A 21,802-nucleotide genomic window follows, 5' to 3' on the forward strand; every position below is an offset into this window, starting at 1 on the left:
AATCATAGAGATAATACATATTCATTGTTGCAATTCTAGAAAATATAGAAAGGTCTGAGAGAAAAGTCAATCCAACTCCCCCCCCCAGCTATTATTTTCTTTGTAAATAACAGCATGCTAGATGCATATTCATTTCACTTTGCTTCAGTGAATATGGCAAAGGCACAGTGTTCTAAAAAGTGGAGAAATTTTAAGAATTAATTAACATTCCCCTGCTTTTAAGAATGCAGTTTAATGCAAACTCTTGTCACTTAATGGGGGGGGGGGGAGTAGATGTTTAAAAAATCTGTGCTTTCGCAGGACAGCTAAGAGCTATCTAAAATTTTACAAGATTTCAAAATGCTGCTACTACTATCTTATCTTCCCATTATATTGTCTAATATTTTGGAAGAGACACACATCATAAAAAAACATTCAGCATAGAAAATTCCAGGAGGAAACAAGTTTGCAGAGAAGCCAAGCAGTTTTCTGGGACGGTCTTCTGGCACATGGGCAGAATTGTTCAAAAGCAAATTAGACACATGCTGAAGAAAGTCACATTATCATTACCTTCTCCCTCCAGTGCTCATCGCTCAGCACCTTCTGTCTAAGGGTTTCCTGCAGCTGCTCAATGCTTTTCTGATGTGAAATTAGCAGCAATTCCCTGAAAATCATAAACCCAACAAATGAGAAAAGTCTCACCCCCAAACTCCTCTCCCTAAACTGCAGTTTCTGGTTTGGAGAATGTTGTGTCGTTACTTAGGCTGCTTAGTCTCTTTAGCAATGTATATGTACACACACACACACACACATACATACACACATGCATACAAACACATATACACACACACCACACACACATACACACACACACACACATATACACACATACACACACCACACATACACACACACACACACACTCACAACACACTCACACACACATACACACAAACACACACATACACACACAAACACAGATACACACACACATACACACACACTCACACATATACACACATACACACACTCACACACACATACACTCACACACACATAAACACAAACACACACACATACACACATACAACACATACACACAAATAAACATACACACATACATACACATACGTACACTCAAACACACGCATACACACAAACACACACACATACACACACACACACATATGTATTTTGCTCTTGGATCCTATTTTAATCCCTAATAGTAATTTATAAACACTGCAGACAAAGTAGCTGTTTTCTTAGGCTGCATTAACAAATAATGCCATTATTTTTGCATGAAATAGTAACAAATAAAACATTATGCATTGTGATTCAAATGTTTGTGACTAAAACCTAACACTAGGCATATTGTGTTTTTTAAACAAGGGAAGTATATTGGGAAATTCTATAAAATTGACATGTTTGTAGTTCCTGCTTGATAGATTCATTTTTTTTAATTCCACTTGTCTCAAATACTGCTAAGAATGAATGGAATTATTTAGAGGGTCATGTTAGGAATATGGTATAATATAAAATACGCTAGAAGATCAAAACACAGGGAGCATTTTAATCCAAGTTAAGTGGATCTTACAGCCTAGCACCCTGGGTAGAAAGAGTGCAGGGGCTTTGAGGAAGGACAAACAGAGGCACTGAGACATGTCTGGGTACCATGTGCTTGCTGATCAGAGCTCCTCTCTTCTCCAACCTATGTGATGCAATTCTTGTCCACTGCTTACTCGTTTCTTTGATCTCTCTGCTCTTCTGCTGTAACCCTCTTTCTTTCAGTTCTTTCCCCTTTTCTCAAACTTGTAACTTCCATTATAACTGCCTGTTGGAAAATTTTACCCTACTGATCATTCCACAATGAAGATCCCGCACATCCAATACTAAATTCATCCTCATCTCCTGCAATCTTGTTTTTTCTGTTCGATTTCATGAACTCTTCAACCTCAGCATCTTTTGTTTGAAATCCCCAAGCTATCTTGAGCTTCTGCTTCTTGTGCTACAAGACATTGAACAATATGTTTTACATATTCCACTTCTTTAATGTACCTCCTTTTCTTCCCTTCTCTGCCCACTAGCAGCAGTCTATTTAAGGTTCTTGAGTTAGCTCCATCTAGAGTATCATAAAGAACTATTCCTCTATGTCTTAACCTCTTTTCTAGGTTGACACGTAATACTATCAAGCTTTTTTCTTTTATTACACTACTGTGTGGGTAATGGTTTATAGTACAGTTGTTGACATATGGATGTAATTTTTCTTCTCCCCATGATAAGTGTCTGCAGAGTATTCTCATTTCCAACTTAGGTAGGTCCTTTTCCACCATCATGGACTCTGATTTTTTTTTTTTTTTTTTTTGCCTCCAAGGTTATTGCTGGGGCTTGGTGCCTGCATCACAAATCCACTGCTCCTGCAGGCTATTATTTCCCCTTTTGTTGCCCTTGTTGTTTTATTGTTGTTGTGGTTATTATTATTGTTGTTATTGATGTCATTGTTGTTGGATAGGACAGAGAGAAATGGAGAGAGGAGGGGAAGACAGAGAGGGGGAGAGAAAGAGAGACATTTGCAGACCTGCTTAACCGCTTGTGAAGTGACTCCCCTGCAGGTGGCGAGCCAGGGTCTCGAACCAGGATCCTTAAACCAGTCCTTGCGCTTTGTACTATGTGCGCTTAACCTGCTGTGCTACTGCCTGACCCCCTTGTTTTTGTTTTTTAACCACAAAATAGTGCAGACATTCCAAGGCCAAAAAATTTTTAGGATCAGAAACATGGTAATTGATTTTTTAACTTTTTTATATTTTTAATTTATTGGATAGAGACAGAGAAAAATCAGGAAGAAAGGGGGATATAGAGGGAGATAGATACCTGCAGCCTTGCTTCACCATTTGTAAAGCTTTCCCCCTGCAGGTGGGAACCAGGGGCTTGAACCCAGGTCCTTGTGTATTATTGCATGTATACTCAGCAAGGTGTGTCACCACCCAGGCCCATATTTGATTTGTTAACCAAGATTAAAATATCACTTGAGTGGGTGGTGGGAATTGTGTGGAATTGTACCCCTCCTACCCTATGGTTTTGTTAATTAATCCTTTCTTAAATAAAAAAAATAAAAATAAAAAATACTAAGCAGAAAAAATAAAATAAAATATCACTTGAGGAAAACTGATGGGGGGGATAATTCTGCAGACTTCCTTTTCAGAGATATGTCTAACTTGACAACTTTCCTACTGAAAATAAGTAAATTACAATGCAAAATGTAATTTGGAGTTTCATCAGTAATTCAGTAAAGAAGTTTATCACCAGGGTTCACAAGGTTAGACTGAACTCCCAGCTCTGGTTTTAGGCAAGTTCACTGTGCCTGAGAGCATACTGGAAGCTTCTGAGTTTGAATTCCCAAGATCAGTGCTTTGGTTGGGATTAAATTCATCCCCCTCCATCCTGCAAATATATATTGAGTCCTGCTATGTATCAGACATAGCGTTATCCTCTAGAGATGCTGTGGTTCTTTCTTTGCCCTCCCTTGAGAACAAGTTAATGCAATTCCTCATGTTCTGTAGAAATGAAGATCTTGAGTGGTAAATGACTAAGGGGCCCTGATTCAGAGGACACACAGCTGACTGGCCCTCCCAGCCCAGGACTTCAGTAACACATGCTAATGCCTGACTCTTTCAGTGGTGACAGAAGCAAGGCCACTGGGAGTAGTTACCCTGCACTTCTTCCACGCTTGATAAATAATGTTTGTGGAGACAGCACCATAAGCAAGTTAGGGTCTACTCACAGTTCAGAGCATTGAACTTAGTGACCCAGAAAGTAGTTAGCTCAGAAGCAGAGTGTAGACATTAGAAGTGTAAGGTTCCAAGTTTGAGTCCTTGTACTAAGCATAAGGACCTGCACAAGGATCCAAGTTCAAGCCCCCACTCCCTACCTGCAGGGGGGTTGCTTCACAAGTGGTGAAGGAGGTCTGCAGGTGTTTATCTTTCTCTCTCCCTCTTCTTTCTCCCCCTCCTCTCTCAGTTTATCTCTGTCCTAGCCAATAAAGTGAGGGAAAAAAAGGCCACCAGCAAAAGTGGATTTGTAGTGCCAATGATAACTCTGGAAGAGAAAAAAATCCAAGTTCTTAGACCAAAAGAAAAATGATAATCTACTGTTTGCCATGAATGCCCCACCCAGTAGATTTTTCTTCATTGTAGTTGAAAACATAACTGCAAACAAATGTCAAGCCATGATGCCAAATGACAGCTTCCAATTCTGTCTCATGCGTTATTCTTTTAGAAATGTCTTCACATGGTCATTCAAGAATGTTTTGGGTTTGCCACAACTCCTGCCTCCTCTAATGGCAGAGAGTCTGTGGAATAAGGAGCTGGCTGCCTCTATTTTGCGATGGACAAGAAGTCATCAGGGAATGAGGGGAGGCTGCATCCTTTCACAGCCCGAACTGTGAAAGCCTAATAGACTGGGGAGTCGAGCAGTAGCACAGCAGGCTAAGTGCAGGTGGTGCAAAGCGCAAGGACCAGCATAAGGATCCCGGTTCGTGCCCCCAGGCTCTCCACCTGCAGGGGGGAGGGGGTCACTTCACAAGTGGTGAAGCAGGTCTGCAGGTGTCTGCCTTTCTCTCCCCCTCTCTGTCTTCCCCTCCTCTCTCCATTTCTCTCTGTCCTATCCAATAACAATGATATCAGTAACAACAACAATAAAACAACAAGGGCAACAAAAGGGAATAAATAAATAAATAAAAAGATAGCAGACTAAAGTTCAAATAATGAACAAAGAAATGACTGTTCAACTAAATTTTCAAAGAATTATGATGTTCCTTATGACATTTCCACAGAGCATAGGTATTTTGAATAAACTGTTAAAGAAAGTAAGAACTTAGGGGATGGGCAGTGGTGCACCCAATTAAGCGCACATAATACCAAACTCAAGGACCGGGGTATGAGCCCTGCTCCCACTCTGCATGGGGTTCACTTCACAAGCAGTGAAGCAGGTCTACAGGTATCTTTCTCTCTTCCTCTCTATCTCTCCTTCCTCTCTCAATTTCTCTCTGTCTTATCTATTAAAAAATTAGAAAGAAAAAAAGGGGGGAATGGTCACCATAAGTGGTGGATTTGTAGTGCTGGCACCAAACCCCAACAATAACCCTGGTGGATATAAACAAAATATATATATATAAAGAGGGCCAGGTATAGCGCACCAGGTTGAGCGCACGTAGTGAGAAGCATTAGGACCTGGGTAAGGGTCCCAGTTCGAACCCTCAGCTCCCCAGGTCTGCAGGTATCTATCTTTCTCTCCCCCTCTCTGTCTTCCCCTCCTCTCCTGACTTCTCTCTATCCTATCCAACAACACTAACAACAATATACAACAACAAGGGCAACAAAAATGGGAGAGGTGGCCTCCAGGAGCAGTGGATTCATAGTGTAGGCACTGAGCCCCAGTGATAAATCTGAAGGCAAAAATATAATTAAATAAAAATAAATTAAAAAGAGAGAAAAAAGTAAGAGTGTGAGTCTTCAGTAATATCTTTGATGCCCATTGTGGCTACAAGTATGAGAAAGATGGATCAGAGAGTTCTTTGGGCTGGGCTCCTGTATTATCATATATGGAAGGTACTATGGCCTGGATTACTTAAACACACACACAGAAAGGCACACACATGAAAAAAAAAAATAAAAGAAGATGAGAAGAGTTTTTATATCTCTGACACCTGGCGAGCCTCACTGCTGAAACTGCTGAGTGTCATTATTTGAGTATTTGTTGTTGTTTGACCAGCAGGCAAGACGGCTTGGCACTGCCTAGTCCTGCTGAGCCAGCTTCTGGGAAACAGAGCAGGGAGTGCTGGTGGTGATGAAGCATCTCTATTGCAAGGGTTTTCAGAGTCCAGCTGCTTTCCTGGAAGGACTTTCACATCCCTAAGTGTGTAGGGACACCCAATGCTGCTCCACGTGAAAGCTGGCGGAGCAGACTTGTTCAGGAAAGAGTGGAGGAAGGAGGTCAGGTTCATGCAGGAAGCCCAAAGACTGTGCGGGCAGTGAACTCAGGAGCCCAGGGTCAGGGACACCTGAGTCTGTTGAAACATCATCTTAGGCAAGTTTGGACAGTGACACCAGTGCTGGGTGATTCTGCAATGAGCTTTTATGTTCCCCCTTTGGCTCAATGAGGAGGAAGCCACTGGTACTTGCAGCTGGGGGTTGGGGGCAGAGGGCTCTCCAGGCCCAAGTTTCTTAGGCTTGACTCTACAAATCCTTTGATTAACACTGAAAAACAGTGAATGACTGAGGTCTCCTACTCTCCCCTCATCCACTGACAGGAGCTGGGACCACCGCCTAAGTGCCACCCCTCTGTCCTCTCACTCCCATGAAATCTCTATTCATCTCACTGAAACAACTCCCAAAGTCAAGGCCTCTGTGGTCTGCTGATCCAGCCCGTCTGCCGCACCCCTCCCTGCCTTCCTGGTACAAGTGGTTCCAGAAGGCCCAAGCCTGGGTTGGGAAGATCCTCCCTGTTCATGTCCAGGAGCCTCACCATTGCCACCATGGGTCATCTCAGAGGTCACTGCTAACACTACTGTCCCTCTAGCCATCTACAGTGCTTCACCTACAGCACAGCCTTAGATTTTCTGGTTCGTTCTCTGCATGTGTTCACTGCCCCTGGGTCCAGGCAGAATATAAACCAGAAAGGGCAGGGAGCTGCAAGCTCACTGCTGACCCCCCCTCCACCCCCCAGAGTTAAGAGACTGTGCTAAGCAAATTACTGTTTTGATGCCATTCATTTCCTCACTCATTCATTCACTGAGGGTCTGACTCTGAGGGTACAGCAGAGGACAAGGCAGACAGGCTCTGAGTGGGGCCCACACACACAGGAGGACATTCCAAGGTAACATGATAACCTATTGGTCTACAAGCACAATTTAGCATTATCATATGAAGACATTAGGGCAGTAAACTAAGTTATAGTAGGCCTGCTCTTGAACTGAAGCATAGAGAACAGAAGGCATGGGGCCAAACAGTGGCAAAATTGGTCAACAGCATATGTGCAAGGACCTGGGTTCAAGCCCCAGGTCCCCACTGCAGAAGGAAAGCTTCACAAGTGGTGAAGCAGCGCTGCAGCTCTTTTTCTCCTTCTCCTTCTCTCCTCCTCTCCCTCCCTCCCTCCTTCTTTCTTTCCCTTTTTCCTTCCTTTCCTCCCTCCCTATCTCTTCCTCCCTTCCTTCTTGATGTCTCTCAGTCTCTATCCAATAAATAATAAATACACAAAAGTTTTTTAAAAGAGAGAACAGAAGGCCAAGGAAAGGAGGAGGAGGAAATGTGGGGGTGCAAAGGGGAGGTGGTTGAGAGAGTTGCAGTTCCCTGAAAGCTTAAACAAATTACCCTTATTCAACACTTAGAATAAATGGTGAGATTAAGATACTGAAGTGTTTTTTTTTTCCAAATGGCAAAACACATACTAAAAGAGTATGTTGTTTCAAAGCAATTTCCCCAAGACAGCTCCATATTTATTATAATAATGTTATTAATCTTCAAAAATATTCACAAAATTGCCATCTTTAAATCATAGCTAGAGATGATGTGCTAAGCAGAAAGGGGGGAGAGAGAGAGAGAGAGAGAGAGAGAGAGAATCTTACTTTGCTTTTAGTCCAGGCTGCTTTCTCATCATTTCACTGGACTTGCTTTCCCTGGACCAATTTGAAATTGTTTTAAAAGTCAAGTTCCTTTCTAAAGGATAAAGATTTGTTATACTGAACAGATTCTAAAATGTGCTCTTAAGCCAGTCCTCAGAGAAGAGTTCTGGAAAGACTGAGAGAGGCTCTTTCCAACAATTCAGTGAAGGATAGTGTGCATTTGGATTTAATCAGCTCCATCTGATTAAGTTGACAGCTTTGGGGATGGGTCCTCCAGGTAACAGAGGAATATAAGGATGGTGCTCAGTCAGTTGGCCAAGTTCTTAACCAAAGACTAACATCTGCATGCACTCATGGTGTCATTTCTCCCGTCTAATTACCAGGCCTGATCCTTTTCAGTTTCTGGGATGAGATTAGATCTGGTATGTTCAGGTGGTATGGCTAGTAGACCCTAATAATTTCTTTTCTTTTTTTAAAATTTATTTTATTTTATTTATCTTTTTATTTTTTGCCTCCAGGGTTATTGCTGGGGCTCAGTGCCTGCACCACGAATCCACTGCTCCTGGAGGCTGTTTTTTTCCCTTTTGTTACCCTTGTTGTTTTATCGCTGCTGTGGTTACTATTATTGTTGTTATTGATTGTTGGTATGCATGAGACCCCTTCTGTTTCATTTGGTTTAAATCCCCCCTGCTTAACACTATTCTGTTTACATAACCACTTCATTCTATTTACATAACCACTGTTAACAAGTTCCACCCTCCCTCCAGGGCATTTGTGGTTCAGTGATAGGATTCTCGCCTAATCTGCCCCCTCTTTGTCACACTCTGATTTTCACCAGTCACTTTTCTCTCCACCCTCTCTATGTCACATCCTGTTTCCACCCTACTTGGGAAGTATATATAAAGACAGCATTGTGAGTTTTAGAGTACTTTGAGTTTTGCTTAGCCCGTCTTAGATTGTGCTGCATCCTGCATGAATAAAGAGATACTGCCTACAGCTCAACCATGAGTCCCTGGTCACCTGTTACCCGCCTGTGAAGCCAGCCCAGCGAAAACAACATAACCCGTCGAAAACAACAATTGATGTCATTGTTGTTGGATAGGACAGAGAGAAATGGAGAGAGGAGGGGAAAACAGAGAGGGGGAGAAAGACAGACACCTGCAGACATGCTTCACTGCTCACGATCCCCCTGCAGGTGGGGAGCCGGGGGCTAGAACCGGGATCCTTATGCTGGTGTTTGTGCTTTGCACCATGTGCACTTAACCCACTGCGTTACTGCCTGACCCCATAGTGTCATTTCTGTGCTGTGTGATTCTGCACTTTTAATATGACCCATGAAGCTGACTGTCATCTTTCTCTATAGGGTCAGTATTATGATCATCAGTGATTACCTATGTTATAAATCAGGGGCTCTTGGGTTACTGGTAGGTGAGGGTTATTTGTTTTGATTGTGAATTGAGCCAGATTACAATGGTTTTCAACTTTTTGTTTGCAGTTATAGTTTCTCTCTTTACTTCATAGTTTTTTTCTCTACAGTCAATGTGTCATTCATTCCTTTTTGTTATTGGGAAGTCTGACCCTTGATATTACTTCCAGTTGATAAACTTGATGCTTCTAGTATAGTGTGGGCTGAGCCACCACAATATTGTGAAATGGCAGCAGCTAGCTAGAGAAGCTAGAGAAGCCAGGAGGTGGCACACTCGGGTTAAGTGCAAATATTACCAAGCATAGGGACCCAAGTTCAAGGCACTGCTCCCTACCTGCAAGGGGTCCACTTCATGAACAGTGAAGTAGGTCTGCAGGTGTCTATTTTTTCCCCTCACTATCTCCCCATCCCCTCTCAATTTCTCTCTGTCCTATCTAATAAAAATTAGAAAAAGGAAAAAAAAATGGCCATGGGGGGTGGGTGGGCGAGCGCAGTGGATTCATAGTGCCACTGAGCTCCAGCTAATAACACTGGTGGCCAAAAAAAAGTCAAGCTAGTAGCAGGCTATTGGTGTGGAAATGGTGGGTGACAGTCAGCTTGGCAGTGTCCATTTTACTCAAAGAGAAGTGTTTACCACTGGCAGGTGGAGACACAGACAAGCTTTGTTTCCCAGTGAACTAGACAGATCTAGTGACTGGGTACAGACAATTCTGACATAGGTTGTATATAACCTAAATTTCATAGTAGTTATATACTTGTAAGATGGATTAAATGAACTAAAAATAAGCTAAAAGAAAAAAGTGACAGAAGAGTGCAAAACAAGTCCATCATTGCCTTCTATACACAGGGAACAAGACAAGACTAACACCCCTGTCCTTTTGGAGCCTGTGCTCTAAACTGATAATCACAACAGTAAATGTAAATGGCACAACTTCTCCTACTGAAGATTCTCGGATTTAATAAAAACTAATCAAACAAACCTGACATGTGTGCTATGAACATACATTTCAAATAAAACGACTGAGAAAAAAAATGAGGAAAGTCATGCCAGGCAAATTGAAAGGAGGCACGCAAACTGGGCTAAGATATGGCAAAGATAAAGACAAATTAACTGAGCAAACTTAGCTGGAAGAGCATGCATCTTATTAGCCTGATATATCTCACTGTCACAGGGACAGAGGGATCTTTGTAATGGGGAACCCTTAGCAAGAGGTGTTGAGCAAATGCCAAACGAGAGAAAACCAGAACCAATCAAAGAAGAAAGGGAAACACTCTCTCTCTCTCTCTCTCTTTCTTCTATTGGAAAGTCATAAAATCCATCATTCACTATCCAAGACCTAGGTGAAAACCTAGTGTTCTAATTCCTTAGTATTTTCCTTCTTAAAAAGAAAAGGGGGGGGGGGTCAGGCGGTAGCGTAGCGTGTGGCGCTAAGCACAAGGACAGGCCTAAGGATCCCAGTTCGAGCCCCCGGCTCCCCACCCGAAGGGGAGTCACTTCACAAGTGGTGAAGCAGGTCTGCAGGTGTCTATCTTTCTCTCCCCCTCTCTGTCTTCCCCTCCTCTCTCCATTTCTCTCTGTCCTATCCAACAACAATGGCATCAATAACAACAATGATAATAGCCACAACAATGATAAAGAAACAACAAGGGCAACAAAAGGAGGGAAAAAAACAGCCTCTATGAGCAATGGATTTGTGGTACAGGTACCCAGCCCCAGCAATAACCCTGGAGACAAAAAAAAAAAAAAAAGAAACCTAGTCTTTTTAATTATTTCCATGAAAATCAAACACCAAACCCAATGTGGGTTCCATCTCTAGCCTTACTAGTGGTTTGAGCATTAAGCAAGTCACCAGTCAGAACTTCAGCTGTGGTCACCTGCAACATGAGGTGAAGGGACACAGGCAATGACCTACCAGGTGAAATATTTATTTGTTTGTTTATTTCCCCTTTTGTTGCCACCCCCTTTTTATTGTTGCTGTTATTGATGTCGTCGTCGTTAGGACAGAGAGAAATGGAGAGAGGAGAGGACACTTCCAGACCTGCTTCACCGCCTGTGAAGCGACTTCCCTACAGGTGGGGAGCAGAGGGCTCGAACCGGCATCCTTACGCTGGTCCTTGCACTTTGTGCCACGTGCACTACCGCCTGACCCCCGAAATATATCTTTGATCCTGAAGACTTACAGTTGCTAGAGGTAGGACATTACTATTTCCAATGAATATATAATACAGGCTTAAACTATTTTTGGAAGGAATTATTCTTAACTGTACCTTTCATTTTTCAAGGTCACAACCTCCTCCTTTGTCTGGTTAAGAAGAGTTCTGCTTATTTCTAGCTCACTCTCTGCAAGGCTCGTTCGTCTTTTTAAGTCTTCTTCTGCCCTATCTTTTGCAGCCAGTTCTTCTTGTAAAGTTTTATATATTTGCTGACAAGTCATTAAGGAGTCTTCTTTTTCTTTAAGCAATCTTGTGTACCTACAATAGAAAAGGAAAACATCACTAACATTCATGAAACACTAGACTATTATGGTGTCAAAAAAAATGAAAATTCCATATGAAACAAAAGATTATAAATTTAACTTTAAAAATTCAGAATGCTAAGGAAATAAATAGTTTGTTCAATGATATTAAGGAAAAGTCAGTGAACAGCCTTAAAGGATTATAAACTTTAGTTACATATGTAAACAATATAAGGAAAGTAAATTTCAGATAAAATGTTTATTTAAATATGGTCTCTCTAACAGATCCCTCTCTCCACTATCACTGGTCACGTCCACCAGGAACAACATAGTAGACCCACTTGTGGGCCTCTATAGGACCTTGCCCTCAGTGTAGAACGAAAGCAGCATAAATTGCCCCACTCTCCAAAGGGAGGCTGGGTCAACATACTCTGTCACTCGAGGAAGACTGATCCTGCAATGAGTGCACCTAGAGTGTTCCTAGCTATGACCATGGAATGCAAGATCAGTCCCGGGCATAGAGGTTACACAGGCTCCTGTGCCAAATATGGGTCCCAGATCAGATGGATGGGGTTTACAATTAACAATATTTATATACGTTTCCCATATTTGGGAGCTATTCTCTTCCCTGATCAAGCTTTCTAGTCATATTCCTAACTCTGACACCATCTCCCCAGACAATACCTTTAGCCCATGTGCATGTTAGCTGTCAGGCTCAGGCAAAAGTTAGTAATGTCATGGGCTTCTTGGAATATACCTAAATTAGACTTCCTAGCTTTCTCCAAAATGGAGAGCCCCAAACCTCATCTGCTCCATTCTTACCTTTAGGTGTTTTATTATTAAACAATTTGTTCTGTTATCTATCTTGGTGCTTTTCAACCACCAAATTGCAAATGCTACCATGACATCAACCTGACTTCCCGGGACAGACAACCTCATTACTGTGTCCTGGAACCCCACCTCTCCAGAGTCCTGCCCCACTAGGGAAAGACAGAAACAGGCTGGGAGTATGGATTGACCGGCCATGTCCAGTGGAGAAGCAATTAAATAAGCCAGACCTCCCACCTTCTGCTCCCCATAATGATCCTGGGTCCATGCTCCCAGAGGGATAAAGAACAGGAGAGCTTCTGATGGAGGGGATGGGATGTGGAACTCTGGTGGTAGGAATTGTATGGAATTGTACTCTTATTTTACGGTATGTCCATTATTATTAAATCAACAAAAAATGAAGGAACAATAAATAAATATGTTTTAAAAAATGGTCTCAAATTTAATGACTAGAAATATTAAGAAATTGTGAGGTATACCGTGAGTCAGAAATAATGGACTCAAACTTCAGTTTCCTAAGTTCTCTTTGACAGTTGTCAGCTTCATTACATTTATTTCTGAAATGATACAAAAGTAGTTCAAATATTTTATTAAAATAAATTAAGATATAAATATTTTACTTTTTTAAAAAGCATATTTTCTTTACTGCTTTTCTTATGTTTATATCCTGTTTGCACTTATGTATAGAAGTACATAGTCAAAGTCATTTTCCTTGCCCTCCTCCTAAAAATCCAATCTGTTACCTAATATATTTTTCTATATCATTTTAATCATCCACAGGAAATCTTAGTATCTTCATATTACTGTATTGAAAAAAACTTTCAGAGGGCTGAGTGGTGACCTATCTGGTAAAAACACCCATATTATAATGTGCAAGGACCAGGGGTCAAGCTCCAATCACTATCTACAGGGGGGAATCTTCAGGAGCAGTGAAACAGTGCAACAGGTCTCTCTCTGTCTCTGTCTCTCTCTCTCTAAATCCTCTACCCCTCCCCTTCTCAATCAATTTCTCCGTTTCTATACCAAAAAAAAAATCTTAAAAAAAAATTCACTTCATCCTTTAATGTTCAAAAATACAAAACAAAACTTTCAAACTAAGTCTAGACTGGGGAAAACATTACCTTTGTATACTGTCAGTCTCCACTTTATTTTTTTATTTTTTTTCCAGGAGTATTTTTTTATTTTATTGATGAACAGGACACACAAAACCAGGCAGAGAAGTCCCCAAGGAAATGGTGATTATATTTCACTGCTGCTTGCCCTTTGGTCCATCATCTTCTAAGCACTTATCACATTCTCTTTTACAGATTTCAGACATTTATTTTGATCATAAATGCAGTTCAAGTGTGAATAAATAAATGTATTATCTTTTAACAGCCCCTCCCCTCGAGTTTCTTTAAAGAGAAAAAAAGTGCTAAATGTCTCTTCATAGCCCATTTGGCCATAGTTGTCACTCCTATGGTTGTAAAAACAAGACTAACTTGATCTTCTGCAATCCCTTCTTCAACTATAGCACATTCTGTTTAAGAAATCCTGGGAAAGAAATCCTATTGATATTGTCGATATTCTCCAATAGGTGATGGTGGCAACTGAGTTGAAGGCAACTGGGAGGGGTCTTCAGTGAACTGAGGACCATTGGGGAATTGTGTTGAGGCAAATCTTGTCAATAAGATACCAGCTCCTTCAATTAAAGCGAGGAGAATGCCGCCCATTGCAGCTGACCCGCGACCACAGCCACCGGTCCATTTCTTGCTGCCAGGATAGCTCCGGTTAAGGCACCACTTGTGATGGAGTTCCAGGGGTCTTCTTTCCCTCTGACTTGAACCATACTGCAGTCAGGCATGGAAAACAACCCCCCCCTCCCCCCCCCCCCCCCCCCCGCCCCGCAAACTGCAAAGCTTCCTCCCAACTGTGGAGCCCTGGTTTTGATAGTTGTCAAACTCCCCTGTAGTCTGTGGTTTACTCCCACTGGGGAATTCCAAAAACCTCTGATTGCTTGAAAGATGCCACCGCCTATCGTACCCATGGTAAAGGCCCCATCGCAGTCATCCACAATCTGCCAGAGGCAAGGCTCTCGCGCGTATTCCTCCATCTTGACTCCGGCGCCCAAAGAGCCAGTCTCCACTTTATTAACAAATGCATGCCAACATTTCCTAGTGATTCATTTGGAGTTCAACCTTAATTTCTCATAAAGGCATGGTCAAGTCACAAACCTAGTTTTAACCTAGGAACATAATAATACATATAAGCCACTGGGAACTTCTTGGTTTGAGCACCCCATGTAGTCTCTTCCTGGAGCTGAAGGTGGGTGGGTGGTACAGGGTTAAGACAGGCAGAGGGACAAAGGTCCCAGGAGTTGCGGTTGTTTAAGCAACTCTCATTTTCTACAGTGGATATTCTGTCAGTTTCCTGATTTTTAAGCAGTTCTTACATGGACAGAAAACCCCACTTTATAAACAAATACCAGACCCTCTGTCAGCATTTCTGCAGCTGTATCCTGATTTCCTCAGGTAGGTAATTCTTTGATGGACTTCAGTAAGTCGGAGTATTTCTCCCTCCAACCTCCAGTCTACTCTGACACTTATCATCTCTTAGCACACCTGCTACAGGTCACATTAAAACAGAATTATCAAATATATTGCACTACGAATCACGTGTTAACATTAAATGGATAGGCTCCTTGTAAATAGAATTCTGGGCAAACTTACTCAGTGAAAACAGATTCATGTCACACCCAATGACTTTTGTTCTTCCTCAACTCCTCCACCCCTGGGCGGGGGAGCTTTCCTGCTATCATATCAAGTCAGGCCCCATTCTCCATACTGATTGACAGTGTGTCCAAGATCCCTTTGCTTTAGCTGGGTGCCCCCTACCCCAAGTTCCCATTCCAAGTCCCTGTCCTCTTCCTTTCTGGAGCTCTAAGCAGACACAGCCACCCAGTGGTTGTGGTTTTCCCAACTGCCCTCCTCATCAGATATATCATAGCATCGAAGCCTTCCCTTGTGGTACTAGACAAGAAAACAAAGAATTTTTTTTTTCCTCCTCCAGGGTTATTGCTGGGCTTGGTGCCTGCACCATGAATCCACCGCTCCTGGAGGCCATTTTTTCCCCCTTTTGTTGCCCTTGTTGTAGCTTCGTTGTGGTTATTATTATTGCCCTTGTTGACGCAATTCGTTGTTGGATAGGACAGAGAGAAATGGAGAGAGGAGGGGAAGACAGAGAAGGGGAGAGAAAGATAGACACCTGCAGACCTGCTTCACCGCCTATGAAGCGACTCCCCTGCAGGTGGGGAGCCGGGGGCTCGAACCGGGATCCTTACGCCGGTCCCTGCGCTTTGTGCCACATGCGCTTAACCCACTGCGCCACCGCCCGACCCCCAGAATTTTTTTTTTCTGGTAATCACCACTTGGGCTTTTTTCATGATTCTTCCCCACCCCCTTATGCCCAGAAAATTATTTCCTGGGCCCACCCAGTAAGTCATCCAGGATCCCCACCTCCACCAATCCCACCCTACCCACCCACCCCTCCCTCCACTCCCTACTGATTTAGCCCCAGTGGTCACACACAGACAGCCAGGCTGTGGGCTTACTCTGGAACCAAGCGTAGTGTTATAGATCAGGGATATTTGGTTTTTCTTGTTTTTAAAATTAAATTACTTCGCTATAAATAATTCAAATGTACATTAGTTTGACAATACTTTTTTTTTCTGGTTCTCCCTTGTGTTGTTAAGAATTTTGTAAAATTGCTCTTCGTGCATGGTGAGCACAACATTTAGTTGCTAAGCATTCTAAATATTTATATTGCTTATGAGTTTCATCCTCCCAAAATATAGAACTGAAAACCAGAGCTACCAGATTAGATACCATGAAGTAAAAGAATCTACTTCCTTTTCAATGATTCTATGAACTCTATTTATGTTATAATTATAGATGTACTATATTTATACCATAAGACAATTTAAGACTTTTCTGAAATGGATTCTTTTTATTTTTGTTTATTTTTTTAAATTCTTTTTTATTTGTTTATATTTATTCCCGTTTGTTGCCCTTGTTGTTTTATTGTTGTAGTTATTATTGTTGTTATTGATGTCATTATTGTTGGATAGGACAGAGAAATGGAGAAAGGAGGGGAAGACGGAGAGGGGAAGAGAAAGATGTGAAGCGCATGTGAAGCGACTCCCCTGCAGGTGGGGACCTGGGGGCTGGAACCGGGGTCCTTCTGCCGGTCTTTGCGCTTTGCGCCATGTGCACTTAACCTGCTGCGCTACCGCCCGACTCCCCATGGATTCATTTTATAACAATGCAATTGACACTTTTTTTAAACAAGGGCATTTTTTTGGTATCATTTGCTATTCAAGTATTTTCTCTTTCATGTTTATATAGCATAAATACTCCAGAATATTTTTTAAAGTCAAAGTGTGTGTGTCTGTGTATCTGTATTAGTGGAGTTGTGATCTTGTTTGTGAAATGTAGCCTCTTAGCTGTTTGAGAGGATGTCACCATTCCCAGGCCTTTTTTTTTCACTTACTCCTTGGGATGGGGGAGGGAGGGGAGAAAGCAGGGGGAGGGGGAGGGGGCACCTTAGTACTGGGTATCCCCACCCCCCACCCTTCATCCCTGCCTCATGGTAGTTCCATATGGTGCTGGGGCTCATACCTGGGCTGCTCAAATGGCAAGACAGCTGCCCTACCAAATGAAATATTTCTCCACCACCTCAAGTCCTCAAACTGGCCATTTTAAGAAGCAGCTCCCATGTTGTTTTTATGAACAGATAATAGAGACAGTGATAAAAGAAACATAACCCAGAGAATATTTCAGATGAAGCCACTACCTTGGGTTGACTTTACTACACGGACATGTAAGTGTCTTATTGAAGGGAACAAACACTTTGCATATTTTAAAATGCTTACAAGGTTCTTCAATACACAATCTAGGCTTGAAAAGCAGGATACTGTCCCACGCACTGGGATCCAGACAAGTGACAGAAACACAGTGTCTTGTTGCTTTGCTCCCCAGCCAGTGACAAATCTACAGGGCACCAAGGCCTCACAGCCCGTTTGAGGTTCATGTCTTACGTGAGCATTTCTTTACAGTTGTCTGTCTCTGCCACTGCCCTTTGAAGCCTTAGTTCAAGCGCCTCTACTTGACACTGTAAATCTGAAACGACAACATGTTCATCTGATTAGTACATTTTAAGGGTCCAGATATTTTCAGCCATCCAAGCAGATGCTTAGCGTTGCAAGACACTGTGTTGCTGTGTCCTCCCCATCCCTGCTCTGCAGCCTCACAGGAGAAACGGCTTTCCACAGACCAAACTTGCTGGCCTCTTTCTGCACTCCCAACATCATACTCATTGTCAACCAGCTAAGAGGCTACACTTCACAAACGGTTTCAAAGGGAGCTGTGTGGCCAGAGCACTTAGCAATTCTGATCACGTAGCTCACTTCTGAAACACAGGCCTCTAGCTCCCGCAGCTGAGAAACAGAGCTGGCCCCCTCTGCAAAGCTGACACACAAAAACCACACTCCTGACCCAGGTGAAAAAAAAAAAAACAGTTGGAAGCACCCAGTAGGCATTTTAATGACCTTCAAGGACAAGAAAATACCAGCAAGAAAATGAGTTCCCTGAAGCTTTGAATTAGAAAATTCAAGCAGAATTTGCTGGATTATTCTAGGAGGTGTCTGACCAATGGGGGCAGAACCAAAACCAAAGAAGGGACTAGTGACCTGAATGTCCCCTGCCCCACCAAGGGCTTGGGGTTTTTTTTTTGGGGGGGAGAGATGTGGTGGGAAACCACACTCACACAGATGGATAGATTGGTTTCTATAGATAAAACAATTTAAAGCTCTGAAATTATTATAAAAGTTCATCTCAGACAGAGGACCTAGTGGAGGTTGTATTATTATATGGGAAATGTTATGTATGTACAAACTATTGTATTTACTGTTGAATATAAAACATTAATTCCCCAATAAAGAAATTTTAAAAAGTTCATCTCAGTTGTTTTAACTATATTCTAGCAGTAAGCTTTAAAATATGCACCATACAAATATGTAGAATTTCCCCCCCAACAAAAAAAATAGATTTTCAGTTTGCCTTCTTAACTTTGAAGAGTCAATTCCTTTAACCAGAAAATAAAGTCACTTTAAATATGTGTTGATAAGAATATACCAGATACTAGCTTAAAGCTTTGTCCAGTACTTCCACAAACACTACTTGGGTTGTTTGTTTGTTTATTTGTTTTGCCTCTAGGGTTACTGCTGGGGCTCGGTGCCTGCACCACGAATCCACTGCTCCTGGAGGCTTATTTTTCCCCTTTTATTGCCCTTGTTATGGTTATTATTATTGTTGTTATTGATTTCACTGTTGTTGGATAGGACAGAGAGAAATGGAGAGAGGAGGGGAAAACAGAGGGTAAGAGAAAGATAGACACCTGCAGACCTGCTTCACCACTCATGAAGTGACCCCCCTGCAGGTGGGGAGCCGGGGACTCAAACTGGGATCCTTGCACCCGTCCTTGCACTTCTTAAAATACCACATAAATGCTAATGGTCCCATCTTCCAGATGAGGAAGAAGGAGAAGGAGAGGGGGAGAGAGAGAGAAAGAGAGAGAGAGAGAGAGACCTGTTTTGTGATTCTCTGCCTGGTATATGTCACTATCAGCAAATGCATCAGCCAATAGTCAAAATGATTGACAAGTTAAAATGGGGTAGAAGTAACGGATTTGAGAGTGGCTCCTTGACATAAGACTCAAAACAGACTTACTGGGTAGATAATTTGTGTCGGTGGGAGGGGTGTGTTGGTATTATTTCCATTTATTAAGAATATATTACATAGAAGAAAAGACGACACAGAGAACTGATTTTATAGTAGCACCCTTTGAGGAAAGCCAAGTGCTTCAGAACAGTACGTTGCTCTGCTTCGTGCTCTGTGTTAGTGAGATGATGTGGGCTTGGGGAAGTTTTCTGGGAGTCAGGGCTAGGTAGTGGCTCATCTGGTTGAGCACACATGGTATAATGCACAAGGACCCAAGTTTGAGCCCTGGTCCCCACCCGTAGGGGGAAAGCTTCACAAGTGGGGAAACAGGGCTGCAGGTGTCTCTCTATCTCCCCCTTCTATCTCCCACTTCTCTCTCAATTTCTGACTGTCTCTATCCAATAAATAAAGATAATTTTTAAAAATTTAAAAAGAAGCTATAAAAAAGTTTTTCAGGAGTCCTCTGAAGGCAGGGAGGAGAGCTGGGGTTCATGGTAGAATTCTCTGCTCCACTACTGTCCTGACTGATTTCTCCTGAGTCATCCCATTAATTTCACACTACCTTGAAATAAATACAAGCTACAAAACAAAAAGACAGTTTATTTTGACCAGTGGAGACAGTGAGGATTCAGAGTTATTAGTTATAAGTGACTCTGTGCTTAGCATTTGAGTTGGCCTTTCACCCAAGTCTTTATCTTTTTAATGCTCTTACACTGGTTCTCAAAACATGAAGTTATTGAGTAACATGATACTTATCTACTAAGTGTCCACGAAAGCTCTAGAACTGTTCATCATAACCCAAAATACATAATGGCAAAATTAAAACCAGGAAAGTACTATCTTACATAAATATGTCATAAATTAGAAGAATTATTGAAAGTAATGGAGTTTAGATTTTAATATATGAAAGTTAGAAATTAATATCATGTTTTGAATAGTAAGAGATAGAGTATTTTTTCCAAGCCATTAAAAAATGTGTTATTTAGTGGCTTACAAGACTTAAAGATTGCAGATGGTAGTTCCACACTGCACCCAGCAATCACGTTCTGTGTCCCCATCCCACCACAGTTCTCACAAAGTTTTAGAGACAATTTGTAAACTTCTGTTTTGGTGTTATTGTTGTATGTTGCAAATTCATGTGTTTCAGTTCTCTAGATTCCATCTATGATTCCATCTAGATTCCATTCTGGTAGATGTCTTTTGCCTCTTTACTTTTGCCACTGAGCATAATCTTCTCCAATTCCATCCATTTTTGTCCCAAAGGACACGGCATCATCTTTGGATAGATGCAGTACTGTTGTGACGATTTCATGAGGCTGACATCAGAGAGTACGTCCCTTGGCACTTTGTCAGAATATAGTCTTTTTTAAAAATTATCTTTATTTATTTATTGGATAGAGACAGCCAGAAATCAAGTGGGATTGGAGAGAGAGAGAGAGAGAAAGAGAGAGAGAGAGAGAGAAACCTGCAACACTGCTTCATCACTCGTAAAGCTTTCTCCCTGCAAGTGGGGACCAGGGGTTCGAACCCAAGCCCTTGCACACAGTTATGTGTGTGCTCAATCAGGTGTGCCACCACCTGGCCCCTCAGAATATAATATTTATCTTATTTTATTTACTTTTAATTAATTGACACCAGAGTTACTGCTGGGACTTGGTGCTAGCACTATGAGTCTACCACTCCCGGCAGCCTTTTTTTTCCTGCCCCCGCTGAATATAATCTCGGCACTCAGAACATGCAATCTCCCCGAATATAATCTTAAAGTAGGTGAAGCAAGGCTCAGAAACCACATGATAAATTGTATGTTGATATTTTAAATGTAGCAGTGTTAAAAGGAAAAAATGATTAGCTTTAAAAATACTCTAAAGAATTGGTACTGAGTATGTGAATTGTAAGCAATTACTACTCAATTACCTGATAGGGTAGTAAGACAGTAGGATATAGGACAGTATAAATGGTGGCTAGTTTTATTGCTTCAGAAAGTATTTTTAGGCTCACATATACATACACATATACTTGTACATCATGGTTCATAAGTTTACTAGGTTTAAAGGAAAATAAACTACACAGGGAAGTCCCAACTTAAGAAAGAAGAAGCGACTATAAGTTCCAGTATCATTTCTCTACATACCCTTTCCCCTGATTTCAAGCAAGCATAAATTACTTGAGCTTTCATTCACAGTAGCCTCTGAACAGAGAAGCCACTCCCTTTAGATTATTGGTTCTGTATTTACAGCATCTTCTAAGTAAAAATGGAAAACAAATGAAGGTTTAGGAAATAAGCACAAACAGGAAATATAAGTAATGGCAGCAAGAAATCCTTTTGTATAAACAGAAAAGATATACATAAAATCAAGATGAGAGAGTTCATCATGAATAATTCCTAATGTATATGTCCCATTGTATAATTAGAAATTGATTAATGTTTTCTTGTGGCTTTTTAACTTTTGATTATATTTCTCTACGAAAGAAGTGTGAGAAGTATTTCTTAAAGCATGGGACATATCTGCACTGCTCTGAATGAGGCATCACATCCTCTTGGTTTATTACTGGTTCTGGTGGACTAGGAGGCTCTTTTGTTTTGGGAAGCAAAGTGCCAGTTCCTGTCCTTAGTAAATAAAGGAACTCAGTTAGGAGAAGCAGCAGAGAGAGAGCAAGCCACCTGCACAAGACAGCTCCTTCAGTTCCAAGCAAGGAGTTCTTAAATAAGTGTATTGTTCTGTGCAGTCCTTTTCTATAGTTA

At 41.7% G+C, this 21,802-nt stretch overlaps 1 protein-coding gene and 1 pseudogene across 1 annotated transcript in view; both read right to left on the bottom strand.

Moving 5' to 3' along the window:
• Nucleotides 1-21,802, bottom strand: part of LEKR1 (leucine, glutamate and lysine rich 1) — a 132,610-nt gene that overhangs the window by 27,062 nt on the left and 83,746 nt on the right. The window contains exons 7-10 of the mRNA XM_060197604.1: nt 17,379-17,460; nt 12,784-12,861; nt 11,289-11,492; nt 550-643 (exon numbers count right to left, since the gene is read on the bottom strand). Of these exons, the coding sequence (XP_060053587.1) occupies nt 550-643; nt 11,289-11,492; nt 12,784-12,861; nt 17,379-17,460 (458 nt within the window). The remainder of the gene's footprint in view (nt 1-549; nt 644-11,288; nt 11,493-12,783; nt 12,862-17,378; nt 17,461-21,802) is intronic.
• Nucleotides 13,526-14,414, bottom strand: LOC103111737 (mitochondrial import inner membrane translocase subunit Tim17-A-like; annotated as a pseudogene).

This window comes from Erinaceus europaeus, chromosome 9 (assembly GCF_950295315.1).
Source record: "Erinaceus europaeus chromosome 9, mEriEur2.1, whole genome shotgun sequence".
NCBI lineage: Eukaryota > Metazoa > Chordata > Mammalia > Eulipotyphla > Erinaceidae > Erinaceus > Erinaceus europaeus.